We start from the raw sequence: 16738 nt of genomic DNA on the forward strand, positions 1-16738 counted from the left end.
GACTGAGAACCTTCACAGATGTCATACAAACCAGATAAGATATTAACTATGAGCACACACAAGAACAAAACGCAGGACTGAGATCTGGTGAGTGATAACAACGATGTTGTAGAGATTAGATTGATAGACTTGTGTTTTTTGGGTCATTCAGTCCCAGTCGTCTGTAAATGAGGCCGTGTCAGTCAGGATGTCGTCATGACACCTGTTCATTTCGCTGCCCAGGATCGGACTGGTGCTGAACTGTCTTACATAGTCCAAGCTTGACCTCACCACTGTTGCAGGGGCGTCTGCGGCACCACTGTCCATGCTGGCCTGAGTGCAAGTTTGGGTATTTGCAGGAGAAGCCTGAGGCATACCCTGCTGAAACATTTCCATTGTTGTATATCCACCCGAAAACACAAAAGGAGAACTCTGTAAGTTTGTCTGCTGTACGTTCAAGGGTGTGTCTTCTGTAGCTTCGGGGATGTTTTCTCCATCCGCATCCTCTGAGTCTCTTTGGATCCAGTCAGAAGTCGGTTCTGGCGAGAGTTCCTCGTCTTCTGAGTCGTGGAGAAGCGGCAACACGCTGGGGAACGCAGTCTCTTTCTCAACTAACTGAAGACTACTCGTGTCCCACTCCACCATCTTCATGGTGCTGATCGACTCCAGCAGTTCCTGTGTGAAATAGACACAGTTGAAAAATTCCTCCATAAATTCGTGAACAACAAACATCTGGGAGTATGAACAAGTTAAATCCTCATGCTTTAGCAAACAGCTGCCACTAGGACTGTACAAGTCCTTGGTGTAGATATGTCGTACATTTATTTGATGAGTCCAAGAGGATCAAGAACTAAAAGTGAGTAGGGAGTCCTTGTTAGAAATGTTAGGACGTTAAATGTGTTAAGAGAGGAGGTGGTAAGATATTCTCAGAGGTACAGAGGGACACCCTGTTCTGAGCATTCGGTTCCTTGTTCCACCGTTAGCGAACCTCAGACAAGAAGAGTCTGCGGCTGCGATTGGTCTGATTTCTCTGAGGAACCCAGAAGCCACTTAGGAACATGAGCCTCTATGATTCAGTCCAAGCAGAATTAACCCAGTTGACTGTAATTTCTGAGCTGTCGGGCAGGTAACTTGAGGAATTTGTTGGGTCTCTGCAATGCTAAGAAACAAAAAGCCCAAACAGACACTTACCATCTCAAAGGGTTTTTCTAGTTTCTGCATGGCATTGCTGTTAACAGGGTTAGGTATGCTGGGCCACAGGATGACTTTTGCTCTAGATAAAGCAGATATGAGTAGAGTAGATGTTGTTTAATCATGTTAGGGATTAGTGTGTGTATTTGTGCGTTTGTGTAGCTTCTTCAGTGTGGTACCTTTTTATTAATGGACCTGCAAATATCAGCACAACAACCACAACAACGAAGAAAGTGATGATAGCTGTCAGATGATCATTAGAATGCCCTATGAAAGGAAACAAAAATAGCAAAGATGAATGTTTAGAATCTGATGCAGATATAAATATAAGACATTTAAGCTGTTATATTGAAATAACCTTGCTGATTTGTTTTAAAGACGTATGCGGTGCTGGGTAGTCCTGCCCCCGCCCGGGTGAGACCTGATATCCTGACGTGGTATGATGTGTCACTTTTGAGATCCTCCAATACATAGGTATCAATCTCCGGATCCACAGTAACATCTGGAATCAAAGAGTTGTCAACAAAAATATTTCAATAAAAACAGTCTTGAGCCATGCTAACAGTGAACAGATAAAGGGATGCATTCACCATGAAATATCTGAAGTGATCAGATTTAGATTCGGTCAAAATAGTTCGGCCGACTTTTATTTGGTGCTAATTAGCAAACGTTAGCATGCTTAAAGGGACAACGAGGAGTTTTGGAAAGCGAAGTGTTTTCATACTACATTTACCATGAGCCTCCGCGCGCACGGTGAAATTCTTGGACCGGCGCAATACGGCCGTCTTGTCAAGAATGTTCTCATTTATCAACAATGAAAGTCAGAGGTTCGGAGACGATCAGATACCGTCGTAGTTCCGACCATAAACGGCGATTCACCGGCGTTATTCCCATGACCCGCCGGAGTCAGCTCGCCCAACACTTCCACCATTAATTAAAATAACAAAATAAAGATAGAGACAAAATGATATATTTATCGAAAATGGAGCCATTAACAAGTGTGGGTAGCGTAGATTCATCCACATTAACGTGATACTTTTTTATAACCAAATAGAAACTCCTCATTGTCCCTTTAACTCAAGACACTTTGACACCACTGTACTTAAGGAGCTTCCCAGAGCTGTTAACATGGCTGCTTGACTTGTATTCATCTTGGAAAATGATTCTTCAAGGGTTTGATGCACTTCAAAATTAAACACTCTCATATTAACAAATGCTGTAATTTAGCTAGAATGCTGGTGGTTGATGATCGTTTGACTGTTCCAAGGTTCTTTTTCTAACTTCGTTCGGTGTTTCACTATGGGAATCGCCTTGGCATGACCAACTCTACGGAAGCTCCAATGACACAACGTCTGTCTGTGACAGACAGGTCGAGCTGTGCTGGGGCCCCGCCCCCTCACACTACCACAGCCGACCTGCCCCTCCCAACTCATTTCTCGCTTTCTTCCCGTGAGGAACGAAACGAAGCTCCCTCAGCTGATCTAGCCGAGCTAGCCTGGATACCCGCTTAACCGTTCTCAGACGACCCGTTAAGGGACTCACGTCGCCAAACGCGGCTCCGGGTTCGGTTTGGATTGGCCGAGTAAGTATTACGGTCTTGTGAGCAGTGTCCGCGTCGCGGCGAGCTGCTTACTTGGCTACCCAGCATTAAGTTACCGGAGTAGCCGACTGTGTTTATTTAGCATTGGGCTAACGCGTCAGGGCGAGCCGCTACCTGGCTACACCGTGTTAGCTCACTGGTGTAGCCGGCTACAGTGCAGCTTAATACCCGCTGACTAACGTGTTACGGCGAGTCAACCGGGTTTTCGCTAGCACCGTTCTTCAAATCAAATCAAATCAATCTTTATTTATAGAGCACCTTTCATACATGGGAATGCAACACAAAGTGCTTTACACACAGAAAAATAGAAACAGAAAAACAAATTACAAGTAAAAACCCCTCCCTCCCACACCCCATACTGCACACACACACACACACACACACACACACACACACACACACACACACACACACACACACACACACACACACACTCTCTCTCACTACTGACACTAGGGAGACATGGCATGACACTGAGGATTGAGGAAGCGCTATCTTTGGGGCCGTCCACACTGGGAGGAGTGGCAGGCCGTGCCACAGGGGGCACCAGCGCCCAGGCCCCCCGACCCCGACAGACCACAGCCAGCGGAGCCGAAGGGACCCAGGGACAGCGCCCCCAGCAGCAGCCCAGACACAGCTCCCAGCGTGGAAGACCCCCCTGAGGAAACACTGGAGTTAAAGCTAAAAATTAAAAACATAAGATAGGATAAAAACATTGAAAAAATTAGTTAATAGAATAAACAGTTTAAAAAGATAAAAATATGTAAGATAATAAATAAAATAAGTAAAACAAGTAAAATTATTTAAGGTTAATAACATCTTTAAAAGCAAGATAGAAGCAGAAAAATAAGATAGAACCATAAGAAGAATTTAAGATCTAGTTAAAAGCCTGACTAAAAAGGTGTGTTTTTAACCTTCCCTTAAAAATATCAACAGTCTCTGCGGTCCTGAGGCTCTCCGGCAGGCTGTTCCACAGGTGGGGGCCATAATAGCTAAATGCCGCCTCACCATGGGTTTTGGTTCTGGGTTTTGGTATGGATAAAAGGCCGGTGCCGGAGGACCTCAGGCTCCGCGAGGGTTGATATGGTAAAAGCAGGTCAGATAAATAAGAGGGCGCAGGGCCGTTAAGACATTTAAAAACTATTAAAAGAACCTTAAAATCGATCCTGAAGCGTACGGGGAGCCAATGCAGCGACTCTAAAACTGGCGTAATATGCTCCCGCCCTCTGGTCCTCGTCAGCACTCGTGCGGCTGAGTTTTGTAATAATTGGAGATTAAAAATACTCTTTTTGGGAAGACCAGAGAGCAGGGCATTGCAATAATCTAATCGACAGGTGATAAAAGCATGCATCAGCACCTCCGTACTGGCCTGAGAGAGAAACGGGCGGACTCTGGCTATGTTTTTAAGATGATAAAAACCTATTTTTGTCATATTTTTGATATGTGGAAGAAAATTCAGCTCAGAGTCAAAAATCACGCCCAGATTTTTTACTGACTGTGTTGGTTTAAGATCCTGTAGTTTTGGTAAAAGTTTCTCTCTCTGGCCTTCAGGACCAATGACTAAAACCTCAGTTTTGTCCTGGTTGAGCTGTAGGAAATTCACTGCCATCCATGACTTGATGTCTAAAATGCAGTTAAAAAGGGCATCAATTGGCCCTGTGTCATCAGGAGACACGGCGATGTACAGTTGCGTATCGTCAGCATAACTATGGAAGCTGATGCCGTGCCTCCTGATGACGTCCCCAAGGGGCAGCATGTACAGATTAAAAAGAAGAGGACCTAAAATTGACCCTTGGGGAACCCCACATCCAATTTCATGGATTTCCGAGGAACATGTATCCATACTTACATAAAAGCATCGGTCTGTGAGATAAGAACACTGAGATAAGCTAGACTGAGTACCGGGAGCTCTGCTAACGTGTTACGACGAGCAAAACTTCACGGTACGCGGGAGCTCTGCTAACGTGTTACGACGAGCAAAACTTCACGGTACGCGGTTAGCTTGGGCTAAACCCCCGGGTGGTAACACCGACGGGCTACCGCGTTACGGCGCGCCTTACGGCTGTATACTCACCTACATCTCCCTTTCCAGACACCATGTCTTCGGCCGCGACCCCCGCCAAAGGGTCCGAGCCGAAGGGGAAGGAGGCTGCATCCCGCCCGTGCCCCGCGTCATGCGGAGCGTTCATCTCGGGCCGGGACCCTCATCGCATGTGCATCGCGTGCATGGGCGCTAAACACGCCCAAGCATCGCTGGCTGATCCCCAGTCGTGTCCCCACTGTGCGTCAATGCCAGAAAAGGTACTGGAAAGAAGGCTGAGAGTGGCTGTGGCTAGCAACCAGGACCCATGCCTGGCAGGAGCCACCCCACAGACAGCAACCATCACACATCAGCCACCAGCTAAGGACTGGGTGGACATGATGGATGATGAGGCCACAGACATGCCTCCCTTATTCGAGGACCTCCTCGAAGGGGAGCCTGACTGTGAGGACGCAGAGGGCGATGCCAACTCTGACCTCCTCAACATGGACGAAATGGACGATGAGGAGGAGGATTCCACCTTTCCTGTCCAACAGTCCAGACCCCCCAGCGCATCAGATACTGCTCCAGTGGACAGTAGTCTGTATGAGGTCTGCAAACGGGCTGCAGCAAAGCTAGGGGTACAGTGGCCTGCAGCCCAAGATGCCGAGGGGACGGAGAGAGATTTGTATGATGGCAAAAGGCTCCCACCAGCCCATCCACCATCAAAGCAACTCCTGCCACCAGTACCAGCCTGCATGAGGGAAATGACCCGGTACTGGTCCAGCCCATTTAAGAGTAAGCTTCCAACCAAGGGCTACTCTATGCTGGAGATCCATGGCATGGGGGAACTGGGGTTGGCCGAGCCCCCAGTAGTGGAGCCTTCGGTGGCTTTTCACCTCCACCCCAACCAACGCTCTCTCTCAGCCTCCTCTACCACTTCCCTGCCCAGCAAAACGGAGCGTCTCACCGCCTCCGTTTTCCAGAGGATGTACAAGTATGCAGCACAGTCAGTATGCTCCCTGAACGCAGGCACACTGCTGTCTGCATACCAGGCAGAGATCCTGGAAGAGATGGGTCGACAACTGGACTCAGGGGCACCTAACCCGGCCCTCTGGGACGAGATTTGTGTTGTCAACGACCTCATCCTACGCTCCTCACGAGGCGCGGTGCAAGGCTGCGGTCGAGTGATGGGGCTGGCAGTCTCAGGTGAGAGAGCCTTGTGGCTGAATCTCTCAGGCCTGAGCGACGCTCAGAAGGCAGAGGTCATGGACGCGCCATATGACCCCACCAAAGGTCTTTTCGGTCCAGCGCTGGAAAAGATGAGGGAGACCAGCACCCTCAGGAAACAGGAAGGCGAAGCCTTTGATCTCTGTCTTCCACGGAAACCCACCCCTCGTCCCCCTCAGGCTCCAAGAACTGGCTTTGCTGCTGCGGCTGCAGCAGTAAGGGGGAGACAGTGGGGGGGCAGACCACAGAGGCAGGCAGCTGGTCAGCAAGCCAACCAGCAGCCTCAACAGCAGCCTCAGCAGAACCAAAAGCCATGGGGCAAACACTCCTTCGCTGCTGCGGCAGCAAGAGGCCGTCCCCAACACCCCAGGGGTGCAAAGAGGAAGCAGGCGCCCTGACAGCCCCAGCTTCTCCCTCCCCCCTCCCTTCAAGAAAAGAAGGGAGTCAGGGGTGAATCAAATCCCCGCAGTTCAAGAGACTCTGGCAGTTCTGTGTGGTCCAGAGGTCTCTCTGTCTCTCTCCCCTCATGTTCAAGAGGAGGACAGTCGGGGTCAGAGGGTAACACAGTGTCACCAAGCACTTTCACCTTGTTTAACAAAAATAAATCTCACACCCTCGCAGCCAGGCTCAGAGCCAAGGGCGAGTTGTCTTCCCCAAAACAAAAAGAAAAACAAAATAAAGACAAAACACTGCCATGCCCCCTCAATTCCCACAGGGGGAGCTCACGCTCCTCTGATGGGAGACAGATCCCGCCAGTCACAGCGGGTGACGTCACCACAGTGCGACAACATAAGCACGTTGCCTGCCCGGGCGGCAAATTGGCGCGCATGCGCAGTTCACCCATGGGTTTTGTCAACTGTTTCTCGGGGTTACAGACTACAATTCGCTATGAAACCACCCAGATTCAACGGTGTGGTAGTTTCAGTGGCCAAAGGGGATGCGGCTCGAGTTTTACAGGACGAAATAACGTCACTATTAAACAAACAAGCGATCAGAGCCGTCCCGAGCGAGGAAGCTCAACAGGGTTTTTACTCCCGTTACTTACTCATTCCCAAGAAGGGAAGCTCATCCCTTCGCCCCATTTTAGATCTCCGTGTGTTAAACAGACACCTACGAAAATACACATTCAGAATGTTGACACACAAAGTGCTCATTCAGTCAATCCGTCGGGGCGATTGGTTTGTCACGATCGACCTCAAGGACGCATATTTTCATATCGCCATTTATCCCGCGCACAGAAAATTTCTCAGGTTTGCGTTTCAGGGCAAAGCCTACGAGTATCAGGCGATTCCCTTCGGGCTGTCACTAGCTCCCAGGGTGTTCAGCAAATGTGTGGAAGCAGCACTGTCTCCGTTACGGAGCAGCGGTATCAGAATATTCTCGTACATAGACGATTATCTGATATGCTCTCCATCGCGGGAACAAGCGGCCAGAGATGCCGCTGCGGTGATAAACCATCTCGGGGATCTCGGGTTCAATATAAACTGGGCGAAGAGCCGAGTGGAGCCCACACAGTGCACAGAATACCTGGGTCTCAACATAAACTCTCTCTCTTTTCGCGTCACGCTATCAGAGGGGAGATTAATGTCCCTAACACAGTGTCTCTCTCTATTCAGGCTGGGGCAAGCCGTGTCATTCAGACTATGCCTACGCCTGCTCGGCCTCATGGCATCAGTGATTTCTGTGGTACATCTGGGGCTACTGATGATGAGGGATTTTCAGCGTTGGGTCGCGGCACTCCGCCTATGCCCACGCCGTCATCTCAGCCGCAGGTTGGTAATAACACCGGCATGTGTGGCGGCTCTCCGACCGTGGAGGGACACAGCAGCCATAGCGGCGGGGATGCCGCTGGGCGCGGTGGCGTCCAGGGTAACCATGACAACGGACGCGTCCCTGTCAGGATGGGGAGCGACCATGTTGGGCAGAACAGTGAATGGGATATGGGATCAGAGCCGGGCTCTGTCTCATATAAATGTTCTGGAGCTTTGGGCAGTGTTTCTAGCATTGAAACATTTCCAGCAATTTCTTCAGGGTCACCATGTCCTAGTGAAGACAGACAATTCCACTGTAGTGGCATACATAAACCGCCAGGGCGGCACTCGGTCACTGCAGCTGCACAGCTTAGCTCGGAAAGTAATCTTATGGAGCAGTACCTGGCTCCTGTCTCTTCGAGCGACACATGTACCGGGCGTTTTGAACAGAGGGGCGGATCTCCTGTCCCGGGGGAATCCCCTGTACGGAGAGTGGAAGCTCCACCCGCAGGTGGTGGAGCAGATTTGGTTCAGATACGGCCAGGCAGCCGTAGATCTGTTCGCCTCGCAAGAAAACGCGCAATGTCCACTGTTTTTCTCCCTGTCGGACGCAAATGCACCTCTGGGTGTGGATGCACTGGCACACCCGTGGCCAGACGTGCTGCTTTATGCGTTTCCACCGCTCAGTCTGATCTCCCCGACTCTGATCAGAGTGAGAGAACAGGGCCTGCAATTAATCATGATAGCGCCACGATGGCCGTCCAAACATTGGATGGCAGAAATAATACAGCTGCTAGGGGGCGAGCCGTGGCCGCTCCCCATACGCAGGGATCTTCTGTCCCAGGCGGGCGGGGAAATCTACCACCCCCACCCAGACCGCATGGCACTCTGGGCTTGGCCCGTGAGAGGTGGAACCTGAGTGCTGCAGGCCTGCCAGCGCAGGTCATTGACACCATTCAGAACGCAAGAGCCTCCTCTACTCGCTCTCTTTACAGTGGTAAATGGCGTGTTTTTGAGGAGTGGTGTGACTTGAAACATATCATCCCTTTTCAGTGTTCAGTGGTGGACCTGCTGTGTTTCCTGCAGGATTTGGTGGACAAAGGAAAGGCTTTTTCCACTGTTAAGGTGTATTTGGCTGCCATTTCGGCTTGTCACGTGGGCTTTGGAGACAAGCCTGTAGGGCAACATCCCTTAGTCTGTCGTTTCATGAAAGGTGCACGACGCAAACTCCCAGTTTCCAGACCCCTGGTTCCCCTGTGGGAGCTGTCAGTGGTGCTGGATGCCCTCTCTCTCCACCCATTTGAACCTATGGAGGTGGCGGAGATGAAGTTTGTTTCACTGAAAACAGCTTTGCTCTTAGCTTTAACTACAGCAAAGAGAGTGAGTGACCTACAGGCGTTATCCATACGGCCGTCCTGTTTACAGTTTGCACCAGGGCTCTCTAAGGTCTGTTTTAGGCCCAACCCAGCCTTCGTGCCTAAGGTGGTTGAGTCAGGTTACAGGTGTCCCACAGTGGAGCTGTTGGCTTTCCACCCACCTCCATTCTCCTCAGCTGAGGAGAAAAAGCTTAACACATTATGCCCCGTCAGGGCGCTCCATGTGTATGTGAGTAGGACAGCAGGTGTCAGGAGAGATGACCAGCTGTTTGTGTCCTGGGCCACTCCCCATAGGGGAAAGCCTTTGTCCCGCCAGAGGTTGTCCCACTGGATAGTGGAAGCCATATCTCTGGCCTATGGATGCAGGGGTTTGCAGCCCCCCCAGGGTTTGAGGGCTCATTCCACTAGAGGCATGGCCACGTCATGGGCCCTGTTTAGGGGAGTCTCAGTACAGGACATTTGTGCGGCGGCGAGCTGGGCTACGCCCCACACTTTCATAAGGTTTTACAGGCTGGATGTCTCAGGGCCATCTGTAGCACAGGCGGTGCTAGAGGCAAACAGACCAGGGTCTGTATAGCAGCCACTGCCGGGCTTTAACATGATTAGAGCTTCGGGAGATTAAAGGGATAGTTCAACATTTTGGCAAATTGGCCCATTGCCATAATCGCTATAGTCATAGCAGTAGGTTCATTACCTTTAATTGTAGGTGTAAGCTATTTTCAGTACGGCGGAGCGCAGCAGCTGGCTGCTCAGAGCTACGCTATGGAGGCTAATGGAATTTCTTGGTTTCCCTCATTAAACTCATCAAATTCAACATCCCAAAACTCCACAGCGCTTTTGTAGACAAGTTGTGACCTGCACAACCACCACGCTATGAGATAATGACGGAACGATACGAAACGGAGCCGTTTTCGAGGTAAATACAGGGTAAATACAGAGTCTGCTTGCTGAAAAACTATCCCTGAACGCAACGCGCATCAGCGGTTTTGTATGAATTTACCTCGAAAACGGCTCCGTTTCGTATCGTTCCGTCATTATCTCATAGCGTGGTGGTTGTGCAGCTCACAACTTGTCTACAAAAGCGCTGTGGAGTTTTGGGATTTTGTATTTGATGAGTTTGATGAGGGAAACCAAGAAATTCCCTTAGCCTCCATAGCGTAGCTCTGAGCAGCCTGCTGCTGCGCTCCGCTGTACTAAAAATAGCTTACACCTACAATTAAAGGTAACGAACCTACTGCTATGACTATAGCAATTATGGCAATGGGCCAATTTGCCAAAATGTTGAACTATCCCTTTAAAGGCAATTCGGGAGTGGGCTATATCTCCCATAGTGAAACACCGAACGAAGTTAGAAAAAGAACGTAGGGTTACTTAACGTAATCCCTGGTTCTTTGATAACAGAGTGAGGTGTTTCACCATCACATTCCTACCCGCATAGGCACGGAAAGAAACCGGTCTAGAATGAGTTGGGAGGGGCAGGTCGGCTGTGGTAGTGTGAGGGGGCGGGGCCCCAGCACAGCTCGACCTGTCTGTCACAGACAGACGTTGTGTCATTGGAGCTTCCGTAGAGTTGGTCATGCCAAGGCGATTCCCATAGTGAAACACCTCACTCTGTTATCAAAGAACCAGGGATTACGTTAAGTAACCCTACGATATTGATAAAAGTAGGCCTACTTGTCAGGCCTGTTGCATTAGCTGGCTAACTGTAGCAACATACATCAAAATAACAGTAGTTTAACCAGTTATAAAGTATGTTTGGATCATTCAGAGAATCAGAAGACAGGTTTACAGACTCTGCTCTCACAGCCATGTCAGTCAAATCACCCCCACCACGTTCTTGACTAGACCACTGAAGCCATGATGGACTTATGTTAATGTTGTGGTGGTGACTGTGGCTTTGAAGTTAGCTCTAACTGTCAGCATCTGATTTTCGGTCTGACTCAGTGCTCCACAAACCCCCAGAGACTCTGACAGTGAGAGATGAACTGCCTTTTTTTGCTGAACACAGCTCCTACAAATTGATTAGGCTTTCTATTGATAAACCAGAACATCAAGTGTAGTGTGTTTTACTTAATTTGCTCACTTTTCTTTGTACTCGTCCCTCTGTGGGTGTACTCTGCATAGTGGATTATGTAACCCAGCAGGAAACCTCGGAGGTCGTCCTCCGGGATGGACAACCACTGCAGCACGGCCGAGGTCAGCGTCACGTTGAAGGTGCTGACGTTGGAGGGAGCACCGACGGGAGCTTTGCAGACACAACATCAATAGGTCAGACTGTTTGTTATGGACAAAGTGAGTAGAAACCTGCAGAATTAAGATTTCAGATCTGATCTTAATGCTTGTTTCCCAGGCATAGGACATCATTGATTGGTTGGTCAACTTCTTTAGTTCACACTAAAATATCTTAACAGCTACTGAATGGATTTTGCTGTCATGCACAAACATTATTGATCCCCAGAGAATGAATCTGAATAACTTTGGTGCCTGCCACCAGCAGGTTGGTGATTGAAATATCTCCTCAAGTGCTGAATGGACGGTTATGAAACCTGATGCAGTTGTTCAACTCTCTGTGAAATTCAGGGAGCCTTCTTTTTTTTTTTTCTTCTTCTTTTTTTCTTTTTTTTTTATTGTTTCATTGCCTTTAGACTTTGGGACCAGGTCAGGCCTACACAACAACTTCCAGTGCTGATTGATTAGGGTGAGACGTGGGTGAGCAGCATTACATCCTCACAGAGCTGAGACATACAGTGGGAGGAATAATAATTCACATATTAACCTTTTTTGATTCATAAAATTTCCCTTGCGCCTCTAAATTGCACCCCCCGCCCCCTCCCTCACACACACACCCCACCCTTCCTCTTTTTTTTATGAATTGAAGAGCTACGGTTTCTGTGGTTGTGTAGTTTTATTGGGTCAGTATCAATACCTATTCTACATTTCATGTGAATTGGTTCAATGGAAACACGAGAGACTTTCACTTACATCCTTCTTTGAAGTAGAACTGGGTCGTCCCGTAGGTGCTCTCGCTGTTGTTGATGTGCTTCATGTCGCAGGTGTCCTTCTCTGGGCGGACGTGCAGAGTGATGGTGTATCTCTTGTAAGGCTCCAGAGGCTCTGGTTATTTAAAGAACCAACATGGTCCATCAACATCTTTGCATTTGTCTTGTTACTCCATGACAAAGATGATCTATTTAAAAACTTTACTGAATGTAATAATGTTCATGTTTACCATGCACACCTCCTGAGAGAGATACGGTCCTGTTGTTGTTTTCATCCTGGTAGAAGGACATAGAATTTGTTTTGTGACCCTTTGTCCTCCACTCCACTGAGTAACAGACATAAGTTTGGATGAGATCATCCGTCCAAGAGACGGTGAACGACGTGTTGCTGTGGACTGTGATGCTCAGCTTCCCATCTGCAGCACCTGTGGACACAAACATGTCTCAACAGCTCTTCAGCTTCATTTAAAAAAAAAAAAACAGTTTGCTTCTGTGATAGTGAACGAACGCTCACTGGGAATGTCCTCCTCTCGCTGTGGTACTGTCAGACTCTGTGGTGGCGAGGTGCTGGCGTTGTTGACAGCGCTGATATTGAGATGATAAGACGAGTAGGAGAGAATCAGCTTGATCTCAGGCTGAGTGGTGTTGATCCGCTCTAACGGACGCTCGCCTGACGCTTTACCCACAGTCACGTAGAAGCCGTCGTACAGGCCTACAGCAGGAAACTAACACACAGGGTCCTTTAATCATCCTGCTAACATCACTTATGGCTCCACAGAAGGTGAACTACACATATGTTTCTAATAAAGGACAAGGTGCATTAAAAAGAAAAAGTTTACCTTCCAGATTAGAGAAAGAAGTCTTTGGCCTTTTTTCCCTACAATGTCAGTATCACTGTGGTAGACAATGCTTGGCTGAGCTGTCAGTTCTGCAGGAGGACCAGAAACATTATTTCAGCTTTAACTTTAATTGAACTTTTTCCTGCTCTTGAAAACATCCAGTCAACTTTTTATCATTCAGTTTATATAAAAGTTGCTTCTTAACTAGTTGAAAATAATCAAATAGAGACAAACTGACCTGATGGGACAGTGAACGTCTCGCTCCACGGGCACTGGGAGCATTTACTATTAGTGACGCACTGTATCTGCACAACGTAGACCAGAGAGGAGTTGAGATTCTCCACTGTGCATTGCTCTGCGCTCTGGGACTGAACTGAAAGCTGAGAGCAACATGGAAATGAAAAAAATTATCTATTTGTCTTAAAGGGATAGTTCAACATTTTGGCAAATTGGCCCATCGCCATAATCCCTATACTCTTAGCAGTATGTTTGTTACCTTTAATTGTCGGTGCAAGCTATTTTTAGAACAGCAGAGCAGAGCCGCGAGCTGCTCAGAGCTACGCTACGGAGGCTAATGGGATTTCTTGGTTTCCCTCATTAAACTCATCATATACACAATCCAACAACTCCAAAACGCTCTGGTGGACAAGTTGTGACCTGCACATTCACCACGCTATGAGATAATAACAGAACGCTACGAGACAGAGTTGTTTTCTAGGTAAATTCATGCAAAACCGCTGATGCATGTTTCCATCTGGGGCAGTTTTTTTGTTGAGTTTGATGAGGGAAACCAAGAAATCCCATGAGCCTCCGTAGCGTAGCTCTGAGCAGCTCGCGGCTCTGCTCCGCCGTTCTAAAAATAGCTTGCACCGACAATTAAAGGTAACAAACCTACTCCTAAAACTATAGGGATTATGACAATGGGCCAATTTGCCAAAATGTTGAACTATCCCTCTAAGACTAGATATTTAAGTCCATAGTTATGGTTACACAACCATAAATATCCACAGACAATAAAGATGCACTTCAAACTTATTTAAGGCATAAAGATACATTTACCCAACATGCACAGCTGGAAGCCCCTAAATCAAATGTAATGTCTTCAGAGACTTGCAAGTACCTTAAGTTTTGCTTAAAAATTAAAAGACTCAGACAGAAGATTTTCTAAATGCATTTGCTAGATGGTTGACAGTTGTTCTCCACACAGGATAAACCCTCATTCATTTATGTTGACCCTAATACAACAACATCTGCATGAGAAGAAAGAGATAAATGTCTCAACAACTATCTCATCAACTGCCATGAAATTTGGTTCAGATTTGTATGGAGTCCTCAGGATGAACTGTTATCACTTTTGTACTTTTGTACTTTCATTTTAAATGTATTTTTATTCATTTTAGCTCGTCATATAGGCTATTTGGTTTTGACAAATTTTTGCAAGACAACAACCTAATCAGTCCTGATGAAAAGTAGTTTCCAGCTATTCCACGTAAAGTCAAAAAGTTGAATCAACCACAGAAAGTATTTAGTTGAAACCAACCTTGTCCCATAGCAGGCTGCCCAGTGCTTTATATCTCACAGAGTAAAACTCAATGGCCTTCTTGTCGTCTTCTGGCCAGCTCACTGTCACAAGGAGTTTCCCAGACTGGCGTCTGAAGGAGACAGTGTATGGAGGACCACATCGCACTGAAATATATTTTTAAAAAAAACAAAAACATCAGCAATATTCACAGTTATCATGAAAATCTGAGAATCTGATAAGAAACCTTCTCATATTTGATGTTTCAGACTTACACATGCTGTTTGGTAAACCACTGAAAACGGCTTTTGTGCAGTTACTTGATATACTGTGTTCATAAACCTCAGCGGTCATGTTTAATGCTTTGAACACAGCAACATTTTCAGAGAGTGTGGCGATGTTGCTGAATGATCTGCAGGGTCTCTTTGGGGGTCTATAAAAAGGATAAGAGATGTTTATTATGGTGACACGTGTACATTTAAAAGGATATAAGGTAGAAAAGGAGGGAAATGTAAAACTTACTGCTTGATGACGAGTGTGTACGTCTTTTCTGAGGAGTGGTTTCCAGGTTTCCACACACAAGTTTGTACATCTGGGGTTTTATATTTACCAAAACAGTCTAAACCATGGACACCGCCTGAAAAAGGGAGACAGCAAAAAGTAAGAAGATAAAACTGAACCTTTTTCCCCTGATCTCAGGATGAGTCAGATGTATTTTCATTACCTGGTTGAATCCCACAGTGCTGATAGGTGGAAACGATCTCCTCTGACTTGCACTTCACTGGAACATGATATGATGGTGATGAAAGTGTGAAAGTTCAGATCGATATCCTCAAACAATCAGATTTCACATGAATTCTGAGTTTCTCAATGGAAAAAAAAACACGACTCATCATGTCACTTTGGCACTTTCTCTTTTTTTTTTTTTTATGTGAAATGCAACTTGATGTTAAACTGAGAGTCTGCAGTGTGACAGCCAAGGATGAAGGACCTACCTCCTCGAGCTGCTTGGACCTGAGTGGACACTGTAGTGTAGTGGGCCAGGATCAGAGCTTCAGCGCGAACAACAGCAGAAACTTTAGTCAAAAACCTGCTTTCAGCGAATTTGCTACTGGTTTTAATTCATGACAAGAAACTGTACTGATCATTAAAGGGATAGTTCACCCAAAATTCAAATTTCACTCATTATCTACTCACCCTCATGTCGACTAAGAGCTGTGAGAATTTTCAGAGTCCTCCGTCCAAAAAGACACACCAAAAAACATCCAAATACCTCCATGCTGCTCGTATGTAATGTCCGTCTTGTATTGAAGCCCCGACATGAGAAATAATTGTTCCGCCGGTCAGTGCAAATCGCACGAGATTTGCACTGACACAGGAAGAGCAGTGAACTGAGACACTGGGAGCTTCCGCTACAAACAAGCTTAAAATATAGACTTATTTAATTTTTTTCGGAACAATTTCTCATGTCGCGGCTTCAATACAAGAGGGACATTACAGACGAGCAGCATGGAGGTATTTGGATGTTTTTTGGTGTGTCTTTTTGGACGAAGAAAAGTGGTATCCATTCACAACCATTTTATGGACAAATGCTGCTGCGCGGACCCCCCCGTAACTCCGAGAAGGCACGGAGGACTCTGAAAATTCTGATAGCTCTTAGTCGACATCAGGGTGAGTAGATAATGGGTGAAATTTGAATTTTGGGTGAACTATCCCTTTAATGAATCCACAGCAATAAAACAGAGGTGACAGTCCACTTACCGAGGATGAGAAGCTGTGGATGACCTGCACAAGAAGAACATTTTGAATCTGAAAAGTCAGAGTGAAATCCAACCATGTCTCCTCCTGAGACTCCAAGACTGAAGACTTGAAACACCGAGATGGTGACGTTCTCACGCTCGCAACCTGCTGCCAGTCACAGACATGGTGCACACATACACACACACACACACACACACTTATACACACACATACACGCACAGGCAGCTCACATCAGAGTGAACAAGAAGGAAATGTTTCAGGGAGATAAACACTGGTGGTGGTGTCGAGGGGCGTGGACACACACTCTGTGATACAGCTCATAGAGAGCGGCGGCCGGTCCCCAGGAGTCTGAAGAAAAACTGTTATTTGTCCCCTCTCTCTACTTCTTCTTTCCACAAATAGAGCCGCTCAGCATACGAGCTCTTCAGATAACAGTCACTCTGACATGCAAACTGAAGGGAAATGACTGTAAA

At 47.2% G+C, this 16738-nt stretch overlaps 1 protein-coding gene across 1 annotated transcript; it reads right to left on the reverse strand.

Moving 5' to 3' along the window:
• Nucleotides 1-147: 147 nt before the first annotated feature.
• LOC310995073 (uncharacterized protein) lies at nucleotides 148-16409 on the reverse strand (the record flags this gene model as incomplete). Its single annotated transcript, XM_083984002.1, has 23 exons — nucleotides 16266-16409; nucleotides 15500-15556; nucleotides 15229-15285; nucleotides 15027-15141; nucleotides 14780-14937; nucleotides 14526-14671; nucleotides 13224-13365; nucleotides 12986-13074; nucleotides 12661-12871; nucleotides 12377-12562; nucleotides 12130-12261; nucleotides 11243-11392; nucleotides 8643-8701; nucleotides 8174-8474; nucleotides 7407-7504; nucleotides 6130-6445; nucleotides 4845-4973; nucleotides 3282-3428; nucleotides 1529-1672; nucleotides 1350-1437; nucleotides 1171-1252; nucleotides 433-654; nucleotides 148-312 (listed from the first exon to the last, which is right to left on the reverse strand). Exons 1-23 carry the CDS (start codon nucleotides 16339-16341, stop codon nucleotides 148-150), a joined length of 3270 nt encoding a protein of 1089 aa, XP_083840128.1. The 5' UTR covers nucleotides 16342-16409.
• Between the last annotated feature and the right edge of the window lie 329 nt (nucleotides 16410-16738).

This window comes from Trachurus trachurus (assembly GCF_905171665.1).
Source record: "Trachurus trachurus genome assembly, chromosome: 12".
In the NCBI taxonomy this organism is placed as follows: Eukaryota; Metazoa; Chordata; class Actinopteri; order Carangiformes; family Carangidae; genus Trachurus; species Trachurus trachurus.